General features: G+C 41.1%; 1 protein-coding gene across 5 annotated transcripts in view; it reads left to right on the top strand.

Moving 5' to 3' along the window:
• Positions 1-915, top strand: part of smarca4a (SWI/SNF related, matrix associated, actin dependent regulator of chromatin, subfamily a, member 4a) — a 105,218-nt gene extending 104,303 nt beyond the window's left edge. For all 5 annotated transcript variants that reach the window (XM_060855256.1, XM_060855255.1, XM_060855254.1 and 2 more), the window contains one exon: positions 97-915. In XM_060855256.1, coding sequence (XP_060711239.1) covers positions 97-129 — 33 coding nt within the window. In that variant the 3' untranslated portion in view covers positions 130-915. The remainder of the gene's footprint in view (positions 1-96) is intronic.
• Positions 916-13,895: the final 12,980 nt, after the last annotated feature.

Raw genomic sequence — 13,895 nt, 5'->3', positions numbered from 1 at the left:
TTACTGAATGTGGAGCAGGCTAGAGGGGCCAAATGGCCTACTCCTGCTCCTATTTCTTATATTCTTATTATTTTGTTTGTTCTTGTGCCTTTTCAGGAACGGTCAGGAACTGGTAGCGAAGAAGATTAATCTCAGGATAACATTCTATGTCGGAATCTACACTGGGGCTTTGTCCATCCTTCAGAAAGTGACTGTGCGATGTTCTCATACTTGTGTCTGGCTAGCAGTGTAGTTTACGTTTTTAGTACACAATGTAAACTTGTATATTTACAGCTGGAGAGGAGAAGGCATGTAGGATTATCAATTTAGTGTCTCGCCATGTTGAAGCCAGTCATGTTCACAGTGGCATTATTGAAATGGAGCTTTTCCAAACTGGCATTACTTTTGTGCAAAAACATTAATTCTGTCAAGAACACAGCTGCTAACTGCAGGTATTCCACAATCTAATTCCTACCACCCCTCCACTTCCCCTCAAACCAAACCCCCTACTTTTCATCTCCTGCTGAGTTTCCTCACACTGTGTAAATATAGCTCGTTTGGTTAATCGTTACATTAATTAAATTAACCAAACAGAGTGGAATCATGGACTGTGACACTAACCTGTGAGTTAACTTATTGCTGGATGGTGCACTGCATTCTGCACAACAAATGACAACTTGAAGTCTGACCAGGAAAAGAACAAAAGCTCGTGATTTTGGGAATACTTGATTTTTCTAGACATTTGTTTCCTTTCTCCGTGCGAACGCAGTCAGTCACATGCAGTCCTTGCCTCATTGTATTGTGACTTGTGTAAGCATTGTGTAGGAGTTCACTCCCATTACTATACTGTATTTTAAACAGGTCAAAACTTCCCCCTTTGCTGACTGCAAGGGAATTCTGTACTGTCATTATCACTGGACTTCAATAAAATAATTACTTGACTGTGACTTGTGTGTATGTTTGCCTTTTACTTTAACAGAAACTTGCCTGTAAAATAACATTACTATTACTTGAAATAAAAGTGTAGTCACATGCAGCTTCCTTCAAGCTCAGGTAAGATTAGCAGCCATGATTATCCAGGAGATTTTAATGTTCCCAAGACACTTGACAGGAGTCATTATCAAAACAGGTTTGAAATAGGTTCATAGAAGGAAAAATTGGTTAAAGAGCTAAGTATTAAGGATTCTCTTAAAGGAAGAAACAAAGCTGGAGACATTTAGGAAAGGAATTCCAAAGATTACAGTTTAGACATTTGAAGGCGTTGCTAGAAACTGAGCTGTGAAAATCAGGGCTACCCAAGAGGCCAGAATTAGAGGAGCATTGTGATATCAAAAGGGTTGTAAAATTGGAGGTGGATATAGAGATAGGGAAGATTGAGGCTAAGGAAGGAATTGAAACAAAGATAAGAATTTCAAAATTGAGTATTAGTGGATCAGGAACCAGTGTAGGTCAGTGCATTCTCAGTCTGAGTATAAGGGTGATGAGTGAATGAAAGCTGCAAGTAAAGATATGGACAAGAGAGTCTTGGATGAGCTTACAGAGTATGCAAGATGGAAAGTCAGTAAGAAATACATTGGACAAATTGGGTCTTAAGATAACACCTCTGAAAAAGAGGCTCACAGTTTGCTCTCTCCCTGTCTCTGACTAATGGTCTCAACATCGTACACTCTCTCCATTTATATTATGCCAGTCTCCTTTGGGCTGTAATAGAGATAGAGACTTAAAGCCTTCAAATGGAAAGACAAAAGTGAATTTTGGAAAACTGAAACACATGCTGGCAATTACTCAGGTTTAGGCATCATCTGTGGACAAAGAAACAAATTTAACATTTCAGATCAATTATGTTTTATTGAAACTGGATAAGATTCAGACATGAACAACAGTTGAAGAAATACAGAGCCAGGGTAAAGAAGATGTTAAGACAACTGATGGTAAAGGAATAGGTAAATTGCATGGTGTAAAGTAATGGATGAAGATGGGTCCAGTGAAATGTAATGCAAGAGAGGAAAGCAGAGAAGGCTTCCTTGTCCTGGGAATGTGGCAAAAGAATATATATTGACTTCAGAAATTAATTAATGAGTAAAGTTGGATATTTTGAGCTGATTTCCATAATTTGTATCCTAGGGGAATGTTGTATTCAATTAAACTTTCATGGAATAAAATCTAATTGGTATATATATAAGAAAATTAAAATCTAAATAGCATTAAGCATTTGAATTGTGTCTGTAGAATCAAAACAGTGCTGATGTACATATGTGGACCTATAATCACAAACTGAACTGCCCCTCGTTGCTGCAAGCCTCATAGTGTATTAAGGTGATTGGCAAGTAGTTTCTTACTCACTTCTTTCTTTCCCTATCTGTCCCAGTCAGCATTAAAACATTATCTGGTTCTTGCTGAGAATCTCCTACACTACAAGAGTGACTGCACTTGAAAGCTATTTTGTTAGATGATAATTTCAGGACCAAAATGTGGAAATGAAGTTGTTTTAAGTATTTTCACTGGCTGACACTGCTGCCAAATTTATAATACTGTGCACAGTTTTCCCCTCTGTCTTAACAAAATTATATAGAAATAGTGCAAACAAAAGTACAATAACTTGAAGGTTATCCATGTTAAGAAAGAGAGAACACAATAGAGGTCTACAATTACATTGCATTTTTTTGAGAGGGTACAATTCTTCATTGGAATTATTAAGGATCATTGATGTGCACAAAGTCTAACAGTGGTCTTTAATAATTCCAATAAAGAATTCAGGAGAAACTCCAAACACACGATGAAACCAAAAATGAGGGAAAACAGAATAGAAAGATATGCAGTTAGGGTTAGACAAAATAGATTGAAAGAGGACTGGGGTGGAGTCTATCATTAGTCGAGAGTGTGGTGCTGGAAAAGCGCAGCAGGTCAGACAGCATTCGAGGAGCAGGAGAATCAACGTTTTGGGCATAAGCCCTTCATCAGGAATGAAGCAGGGCTGATGCCTGAAACGTTGATTCTCCTGCTCCTCAGATGCTGCCTGATCTGCTGTGCTTTTCCAGCACCATACTCTTGACTCTGACCTGCAGTCCTCACTTTCCCCTGGAGTAAATCAGGTGAGCCAAACAGTCTATTTCTGCATGGTAAGTTATTTGCAATATTGCTCAAAGTTTTTATTGGTCACCGGCCAGAAGACAAAATATATTTGTGCCCTGAAGTTTAGCTAAAATTTGATTCTCATCCTGATGTCCCAATCATTTTCCATCTTTAGATTTCAGGTATAACTCCTAAATTCTGATCTGATGTAGATGTAGGTTTTGTGTGTATAGTGAAGACTGAAATATCCAGGGCAGAGCTAATCCTGACAACATAGTTACCTCCTAGTAAAAGATGTATGTGGCATATGTGCAGGGATCCAACCCAGGCTGAATAACCTCTTTTAGTGCTGTAACCATTCTATGACCATATAGAGTAGGGACTGTTATAGAGTTACAGAGTGTTATAGAAATTTATTGATAGGGCAGTACTATTAAGATCTCTAAGATCTGGCTTACATGTGCTGGATCTTACTGATTATCTGGATCCAATCATTCCTCAAATGGATTTGGCATCCTTAGATGACTTAATATGTTAAGGGTGGAAATAGAATTATTATTTTGTTTCACAACAGATTAGAGATGTACAAACTTTTAGACCATCTTACAAGATCACTATAGGGATATCATCTCTTGAGAGTCAGTACACTTTTTTTTAAAGTAAGCTCGGAGGCAGAGGCCAGTATATCTTTTTTTTTAAAAAAGTGTACTGGCCTCCACCTCCAAGCTTACTTTGTCAATCAGGACCCCCCGCCACCTTCCGAGGACCCCTTCACCCGCCTCCAACAGACTCCATCCACCTGGACACCCCGTACTGGCCTATTACCCACCCTCGATCTCTTTATTTCCAACTGCCATTAACCGCCTCAACCTGTCTACCCCTCTCCCCCACTCCAACCTCTCACCCTCACAACTTGCAGTCCACTACTCCCTCTGCTCCAATCCCAACCTCACCATCAAACCAGCAGATAAAGGGGGTGCAGTGATAGTTTGGCACACTGATCTCTAAACCGCTGAAGCCAGGCGCCAACTCGAAGACAACTCCTCCTACTGCCCCCTCGACCATGACCTCACCCCCCCTCCCACTCCCCCCCCCCCCCCCCCATCACCAACCCATCACCCAGACCATACACAACCTCATCACTTCAGGAGATCGCCCACCCACAACTTCCAACCTCATAGTTTGGGAACCTTGTACCACCCGATTCTACCTCCTTTCCAAGATCCACAAGCCTGACCACCCCAGCTGATCCGTTGTCTCAGTCTCCTCCTGCCCAACCGAACCCATCTCCACCTACCTCGACACTGTCCTATCCCCCCTAGTCCAGGAACTCCCCACATATGTTCGAGATACCATCCAAGCCCTCCACCTCCTCCAAAACTTCCATTTCCCCAGCCCCCAATGCCTCATCTTCACCATGGACATCTTATCCCACTACACCTCCATCTGTCATGACCAGGGCCTCCAAGTCCCCCGTTTCTTCCTCTCCTGACGTCCCCACCAGTACCCTTCCACTGAATCTCTCATTCGTTTGGCTGAACCAGTCATCGTTCTTAACAATTTCTCCTTCAATTCCTCCCACATCCTCCAGATGAAAGGGGTAGCCATGGACACTCGCATGGGTGCCAGCTATGCCTGTCTCTTTGTTGGCTGCTTAGAACAGTCCATTTTCCGTAGTTACACCAGCTCCAATCCCCACCTCTTCCTCCGCCCTCATTCCTGATGAAAGGCTTTTGCCCGAAACATCGATTTTCGTGTTCCTCGGATGCTGCCTAATCTGTGTTTTTCCAGCACCACTCTAATCTTGACTCTGATCTCCAGCATCTGCATTCCTCACTTTTGCCGACACTTTTTTTAACACCAAAATCCGCTTCTTTGACCAAGCTATTAGAATTTCTCCTTGTGTTTTAACAATTTAATATTCAAATTTTGTTTACTCCTCTTCTTTGATAGGGCAGAAGCGTTACTAACCAGAGGTACAAAGCATTGATATTTACTTTGGATCTTTTACCAATTAAACTTTTTTTTGAAGTTATGACCTGGAATGCCTTGTTTGAAGGAGTGGTAGTCAATAGCAACTTTCAACTGAGAATTGGATAAATACTTGAAGGCAGAAAAATTACAGTACTGTAAGAAGAGAGTGGGATTAATTGGATAGCTGCAAGGAGCAGCACAAACAGGATGGGCTGTGTTATTCTATGGCTGAAAAGATGCTAAACACATACAAGTTGTTATGATGATAGCACTATATTAGGTCAGAGATTTCAGATTGATCTATCACCTACTCAGCCCTTGAACCCCACCCCTCCAGCCCCAAAAAGGATTCAACCCTCCTGGTCCTCACCTTCCAGCCCACTAATCTCCGGATACAACGCACTATCCTGTGCCATTTCTGCCACCTACAATCAGACCCCACTACCAGAGATACATTTCCCTCCCCACCCTTATCTATATTCCGCAGAGACCATTCCCTCCGTGATTCCCTCGTTAGGTCCGTACCTCTAGCAAACTACCCTCCACACCTGGCACCTTCCCTTGCTGCCAAAAGAGTTGTAAAACATGGGCCCACACTTCCCCACTGTCCAAGGCCCCAAAGGATCTTTTCACATCCGGCAGAGATTTTCCTGCATATCCACACCCCCACCCCCCCCTTCTCCACTGTGTCCATTGTTCTCAATGTGGTCTCCTCTACATCAGGGAGACAGGATGCCAACTCAAAGAGCGTTTCAGGGAACATCACTGGTTCACACGGACCAAACAACCCCACAATCCTGTGACTGACCACTTCAACTCCACCTCCCATCCCCCAAGGACATGCAAGTCCTGGACCTCCTCCACTGCCAAATCCAAGCCACCTGATAATTGAAGGAAGAATGCCTCATTTTCCACCTTGGGACCCTTCAACTACATTGCATCAACATTGACTTCACTAGTTTCCAAATCTCCTCTCTCTCCATCTCATCCTAGATCCAACCCTCCAACTTGGCACCAACCTATTGACCTGTCGGTCTTCCTTTCCACCTATCAGCTCCACCCTCCCCACCAAACTATCACCATCACCCTCCACCCCCTCCTGCATCCACCTATCACCTTCCCAGCTACCTTTCCCCCGCCCCGTCCCCATGCTTCTATTTATCTCTCAGCCCGCCCCCTCATAACATTCCTGATGAAGGGCTCATTCCTGCTGAATGCTGCCTGACCGGATGTGCTTTTCCAGCACCACACTTTTTGACTCTGACTCTGCAGCATCTGCAGTTCACACTTTCACCTATATATCCAGGTCAAGAAGGTGAGCGACTTGAAGGGGAAATTTGGAATTGCCAGTGGGCTTCTGGATGGTAACATTTCAGTGAGGTGAAATTGAAGTAATCTTTATGAATTGTTTCAGTGCATCCTATAGGTTGTGCACTCTAGCCACAGCATAGCATTTGGAGAAGTGGGTACCTATTAAGTCCAATAACCAAGAACATTGATCAATTACCCTGTTCTATCCCGGATATACAGAAGTTTCAAACCTTGCTGCAACTGCACCCATTCAAGTATATTCCATCGTACACTTCAGTATTTTAGATTGAGGAGAAGTTTTAATGGACTAAGAGATAAAACACTCTTTACTGAATACCCAACCTATGTATTGCTCCTGTACAGATGATTCAGTTCAATTCCTGTTCAGATTATGTAGGCCTTTAGGACATATACATATTATACCCTGCTTCAGTATTTTATAAAAGTTCTCTGGGCTGAAATGGGCACAGAACATTTCCCGAAAGGAAGATGGTGGTTTTCTTGAGAAGGATTGTGGTTCTCTTGCTGAGTGCTGCCATTATGCAATCAATAGTTGTCAATACTTACCGTAATTGTTTTTCTTAATAGGGAAGGAACAGCATTCCCTCACCCCATTTTATTCACCTGCCTTAGTAAGGCTGAGCAGGGCTCTTGTGGTGAAGTGGCAATGTCCCTTTTGAGCCAGGAGGCCCCAGTTCAAGTCCCACCTGTTCCACAGGTGTATAATGATGTCTCTGAATGGATTGATTAGAAAATAACTTTTAAAAGTAATAAAAAGTAAGGCTGGGTGCAGGCATGAAATGGTACAAAAAAGGAGACGGGTTGTTCACATCAGTTTGGTCAAAGAAAACAACTATTTTGTTCTCTTACTGGGATAGAAGTATCAGCCAACAACCATTACTCAACTCTCCTCTTACCTAAGTCATAATACATTTTAGTAAACTAGCATAGCATTTATGTGAACATCAAGAAAAATTTCTTGCTACAAAGCCAAAGGCAAGAGAGAAATGGGGATGTTTTGTTTCATATATCTGAAGTTTTTTTAAGAACAGAAACATCAAGTTCCCATCTGTCCACCTTCAACACCATACTGAGTACATTACTGTCCTTGTGTATCTATCACAATTACTACTATGCAATAAAGCTCCCTGGTGCTACTTGGAACTCAATGATTTGATAATTAAGCCATCTCATCCTGCCTTTGACAAAAATAATTATTTATGTGAATGTATGAGAGCTCCAGACGTCAGTATGGGAAAAAAATCATGCCTGAATCATCTTTTTTAACATCACAAAATGCGTAGCCAACAAGTGACAAAATCAGACATTTCCTATTGCATTTCCCTACTTTTACAATAATGAGACACTTTGTTGTACCTATCTCAAAACTTCTTTTCTGGCTTTGTGTTAAATTGATGAAATTGTTGATCTAACAAGAAGAGGAACTGCCAATTAGAAAACATTTCAAATAGTATCAAACATTAGCTTAGAATCAATCTTATTGCCACTCTAGACCTTGGTTCAAATGGACCAGAGATCTGAAATCTGTGAGCAATGCAACAGGAAATCTGTCAGCGGTAAATCAAATAGGAACCCACAGCCCTTTTCCAAAAATCAACCAATAAAGTATTTTAAAGTTGCAATACATACTTGCTGTATATGCCACTGTTGAGTTTTTGAAGACATTATTGTTTCTTTATAAAATTTTAAAATGCTCTTCAGAAAAGATTCCTCCATGAGAAATAACCATTAGTTCATCCAAATTCTTATTGCTAGTTTCCTCACTTGTACCAAATCCTGTTCTCACATCACCTCTTCCTATCCTACATTTGCTCCCATTAAACATGGCCTTGATTTTAAGATATTCCTTCATGGCTTTCTCCCCTCTGTAAACTCTTCCTAAGTCTCAGCTTACCTCTAATTCTAGCCTCTTGCATATACTGGATTTTATTTGTTCTACCATTGGTGTTATCTGAGAAGAACCTAAGATCTGGAATTCCTTCCCTAAATCTCTCAATATCCTTTAATGTGGAGGTGCCTGATGTAGGAGTTGTGCTCTGAATGCTTGTGATTTCAAGTAAACCTGTTGGACGATAACCTGGTGTCGTGCAATTTCTGACTTTATCTCCTATAAAACATGCCTTAAAACTTTCCCTTTTGGCCAATTTATTTTTTTTTGTTTATCTGTCCTTTTATCTCCCTACGAGACTTGGGTGCCAAATTTAGTTTGATAGACCTCATGTGAAGCACCTTGGGATGTTTCACCAATTAACTATATAAATGCAAACTGATGCTGTTAAAATTTAATAAATACTCTGCAAGAAACTTGAACTTTCTGAAAACTTAAACATTTTGGTTGAAAAAGGTTGCGCAATGGTGTAATATAAAAACACTGTCCCCTGTATCAATCTAAGAGACTTTAACAGACACGGAATGGCAGTTCTTCCCTGCTCTTTAAATTCTACACAAATCAAAGTCAGTGGGTGGGGCTTAAAAATATAATGGGCTGACGAAGTGAATCAGAACAGAACACCCACACTACAAACCCCATACTCCATACTTGCCACAAAACATAAGCCCTTGTGACACCAAGAAATGCCACAAACTTACATATTCTTCATGGAGTTCTGAACAGAGGAAGAGTTAAGTCACAGAGATGTACAGCACGGAAACAGACCCTTCGGTCCAACTAATCTGTGCAGACTAGAAATCCTAAATTAATCCAGTCCCGTTTGCCAGCACTTGGCCCATATCCCTCTAAACCCTTCCTATTCATATATCCATCCAGACATCTTTTAAATGTTGTAATTGTATCAGTCTCCACCACTTCCTCTGGTAGCACCTTCCATACACACGCCACACTTTACGTGAAAAAGTTGCCCCTCAGGTCCCTTTTAAATGTTTCCCCTCTTACCCTAAACCTATGTCCTCAAGTTCTGGACTTGGTGACCTGTAAGCAAAATTATAAAATAATGGATAAAGAGCTGCAGATGCCAAAAATCTGAAATCTCAATACAGAAAATGCTGGATATACGTAAGTCAAGCAGTATGTGTAATAATAAATCATAATCATCAGCAGTCAACCCCCATCCGTCCTCAAAAGACTTCACCTCACCCTCAGTGGAAATTTCTAACCCTAAAATGGCTGAACTGCGATAAAATCACAAGTGTTTACGTGGTGTATAAGCATCAGCAGAGCCCCCAGGGCCAACCTGATGCCTCTTGGGTTCATGCTTTTGTCTGTTTTCAGTGACAAATCTGAAAAGTCGTTTGTGATGCCACTGATTAATTGAGAACTGAATAAACTCCAGCTTCAGTCGTACTGAATTTCACTTTCTCTGCCCTTGAGCTGCATGATGATTAAAAACTGAAATGTCAAAAGCCATCAAACATTGGTAAACTTATTGAAGGCTAGTCTCCCTAACTATCCTTAATTGAAGTTATATTGCTTTGGTCCGATCACTGTGCAAATGAAGATGCACCAGTGATGAGAAAGTGAACAGGAGTTTATAATTCTTGATTCCCAAATAGCCCCTGCTCCAATCAATATAACTCTGATGTTGTAATGTGTGTGCTAATAGACACCACTTTCATACACTGGTCAATAATACAAGACTACATCCATAAATGACGCATGCACCCGTGCAACTAGGTTCTTCCAGCTGGCTAGGTACCCCTAATGTACTTGAAGCTAGTCCAAAGCCCAAATCCTCTGTGATATCCAAACCCCAACTAGAGTATTTGTTGACTAACAGCTGGATAGAAGAGGAACAAAACCTTGGTTTGAGTCCAAGGTCTGTCACAGTGGGAAGGTCAGGAAACATCGTATGATTTGTCACTCACGTCAAGTACCCAACCTTGTGCATATGAGATTACATATTAACAGCCGATTGGATGAAGGCATAAGGCCAGCTCAATTTAACCTTTCGCCTTGAGAAATAGTGTTTGGAAATAACAAGGGAGGGAGGAGTCCAAAAAACCAGAACTCACAGGAAGGTATCGTGCAAGGGTTATTAAACATTGGAAATCTGCATGGCAGAAAATTCACAGGAGCATCTTAATGTGCTCTGTTTTGGGTATGGTGGAGGGGGAATGGTTGTGCAGGTGGGTTAGGGGTTTTGATGAACGAGATGGTCAATGGCTGGTGGTCAGGATGAGGCAACTTTGGAATTGCTTACAGGAGTCAGATGTAATACAAGATATTATTTTAAAGACTATTCACAATAATGTCATGCAAATGTGTAATACAAAGGTAGCAGCACTCTGGCTTAAGAGCACTGTGTTCAAATGAATGCAGGAACACAATATGAATTATACAGAATTGCTTTGCACATACATTACATTCATTCGCTCGCTACTGCCTCAATAAAATAATGGGCAAAGAAATGTCAATGTGTTTGTACCATAATATTTGCACAGCTTCTTTTTCATTGCACTATCCTTTAATGGTGTTTATTTCTAAGATATCTTTATTATAGAGATCCTCTCCTATTTCATCTAACCAAACATAATCAAGCATTATTAGTTAGGGATTCATCAGTGAAAGGAAAGAGACTTACATTTATATAGCACCCTTCATGACCACTGACTAGCACAAAGCACTTTACAGCCAATGTAAACAATATTGAAATGAGATCACTGCTGTATTGCAGGAATTGTTATAGCCAATTTTCACACAGCAAGTTATGACAATCAGCAATGTGATAATGAACATACAATTGTTTTCATGATGTTGACTGAGATATAAATATTGATACAGACACCTTGAGACAATTCCACTGTTCTCCCTGAAATAGTGCCTTGGAATATTTTGTGTTCGTGGAGAAAGTAGATGGAGCCTTGGTTTGCAACTTTTCATCTGAAAAGCAGCACCTCCTGTTGTGCAGGACTCCTTCAGAACTGCATTGAACTGTCCGCTTTGATTTTTAGGCTGAGGTTCACGAACTTCTGACTTAGAGAGAGTGCTACCCACTGAGCCACAACTGACACCAAGAGGATAGTGCTCAAGTTCAGCACACATGGGTTTGGTCAAGATTGGAAGGTTGGGCAATGAGGGAGTGAATCACTCATGTACTTGAACATAGACTGAAGCCTGGAGATGAATTACAGTTTGATGTCTCATGAGACCTTTCACTGACTGAGATGTCACAGATAACTGGATGAAAAGTTTTAGAAATATTTCAGAGCTGTGTTGTTATAGTCCATTTGGAAAGGGCAAATCAATAATTAAAAGAATTTATTCCTAATGCCACCAATCACAATCATTGAGGAAATATTGAATTCAATATTAAAGAAAATTCAGAAATACTGGGCAGAATCTTACCATTTTTTGGTTTTAAGTACTAGTTTTTCGAGTTTGTTGACTGATTATTGCCACAAGGTCAAATAGATTCTCTCACTGTATCTTACCAAACTAGCTGCTTTAACTGTTGTTTGAACCCCTCAAAGCGAGAATCACAACTTATTTCTGCCCTATATTTGCCTTCATGGATCAATTACCACACACAGGAGATCCTAGACTGGCCTAGCATCCCAGGCACCAGCACCGTATTTATAAAGTACCCTGACAAACCACTCATGGCAGACAGGGAGAAATCCTGTTAACTGTGTTTGTGTTTCTACTTTTTTAAAGGACTGTAATGCTTAACTTCTAACTTTTGTTTTCCTTATTTTTCTGCTTTGTAACTGAGATTCTTGAGCCTAAAATGGCATCATAAGGGGTAACTTGTAAACTTTTCTCTGTACTCATGTGAGTACAACTTAATTCAATTCAATTCTCACTTTGCTTTTCAGGCATGGTAATGGACAAGGTGGTGCACAGGCAGGACCTCCATTTTCCCAAGACCTGCAGTGAATGCCATGAACACCAGTCTATCCCAGGCTGGTCTGAGGTTGCAACCCATCTGAAATGATGTCAGCCATCAGGAGGAATGCCCAATACTGTAGGCAGAAGATCAATGATCTTTGCCACTTCACCAGCATAAGTGCCACCATTTCTCTCCAATATTTCATACTCACTCTGTCACTGTTAATGCACCCATCTCCCATCAAGCCTCATGTTCTACCACTCTCATTAATGTATACAACATCTTCCCACTCATCCTTACCCACTCCAATGACACCACTAACCCTGCACATCTCTGTGCTGCCTACACAGTCACTATGAAACCGCCCCACTGCACTGACAGTAGTCATTGTGCTATCCACTTTCAACTGCCTTAATAAGTCCCTGTCTCTCATTCCAGAAGCAAAATAGCACATAACTGGACAAGAAGAGTCAAGATGGGTGGTTTGTTATCTGTCATTTTGCTCCTCAAAGCTTCTTAGCAAGAGGATCCTGATTCTGACTGCCCAGAGCAGGTCATTGGAGGCTACATTAACATACTGTTCCAGGGGCTCCTGAGTGAAGATTGACCACTTTGACTGGACTGAGGCCTGCTGACAAGTGTGGCAAGGCTCACGATTTTGTGATTTCGTTAGACCATACAAACCTGAGGGAAGGAAAAAAGCAAAGCAACACACAGCAGGAATACTGTAAACATCAAGGTGGATTCAGAATGAGTTAGCATTATGAAGGTGAGCAAACAGCCCAGAAACATATCCTGGTCCAGTCTATCATAATATTCTTGGATATACCTGAGTGCAAGGTATTCTTGCTGCAGTACTAAATGATGGCTGCTGCAGTAGCCTGAGTTGAGAGCAGTGAAGTGCAGAAGCATCCTGTATGTGAATCTGAAATATGCTATGAGGGTTCAAAGAGGTGGGTTCAAGTCAAATCAGGGGTGCATGTGACCAGTGCCAAAGCAGTGTGTGCAAGATATTAGTGCTTGGTGTCCAACATGGAGTTTTCAGGAGCAAATGGCAACTTGAACCTGCCAACAACATCCTCTACTTTCCATATTTTTCTGATAGCTAGTCGTGTGATGGATTTGGTAAAATATCGATTTGTGGCAAGTTGGACTTTAACACATCATGTAACAAGCAAAACTATCAATTGGAAATTTGCTGCTCCCTGTGAGAATCTCACCATGCTGCTTCAGCAAAGAAGGAAAATTGCTGCATTATGATCTCAACATCAAGACAGCCATCCCACCCTGTTCTCATCATCATTCATGTCGCTCTGAGCCTGGTAAGATTCTGCTCACAGTCTGGCACTTTCAACTCGTAAGGTACTTACAAGTAACAGTTTGCATTTATTTTGTACCTTTAATCTAGAAGAATATCCAGAGAATAAAGTTTATGTGGGTTTTATATCCTATGAAAATATCCTTATGACTGAGCTTGACCCAGTGAATCTCACACTTGGGGGTTGTAAGACAAAACTGTGGACCAGTCCTCATTGGAATCCCAGCACAGAACCATTGCATTGTCCAAAGTACAGTTCTTTACCTGAAACATTAAGGTGAGGGTTAGTTTGCCTCTTCCATTAAACATTAAAGTTGATCTGAAACTAAGCCAATAACAACACAAGATCCTAACTGAAATTCCATTCCTAGCTTTTTGCCAGATTTAGTATGCAGTTGCTGCACATGCAAATACAGGAATTGTAATTTCATTTC

The sequence above is a fragment of the Hemiscyllium ocellatum genome, chromosome 45 (genome assembly GCF_020745735.1).
Source record: "Hemiscyllium ocellatum isolate sHemOce1 chromosome 45, sHemOce1.pat.X.cur, whole genome shotgun sequence".
Classification (NCBI taxonomy): domain Eukaryota; kingdom Metazoa; phylum Chordata; class Chondrichthyes; order Orectolobiformes; family Hemiscylliidae; genus Hemiscyllium; species Hemiscyllium ocellatum.
This window is presented reverse-complemented; position numbering and strand designations above follow the sequence as displayed.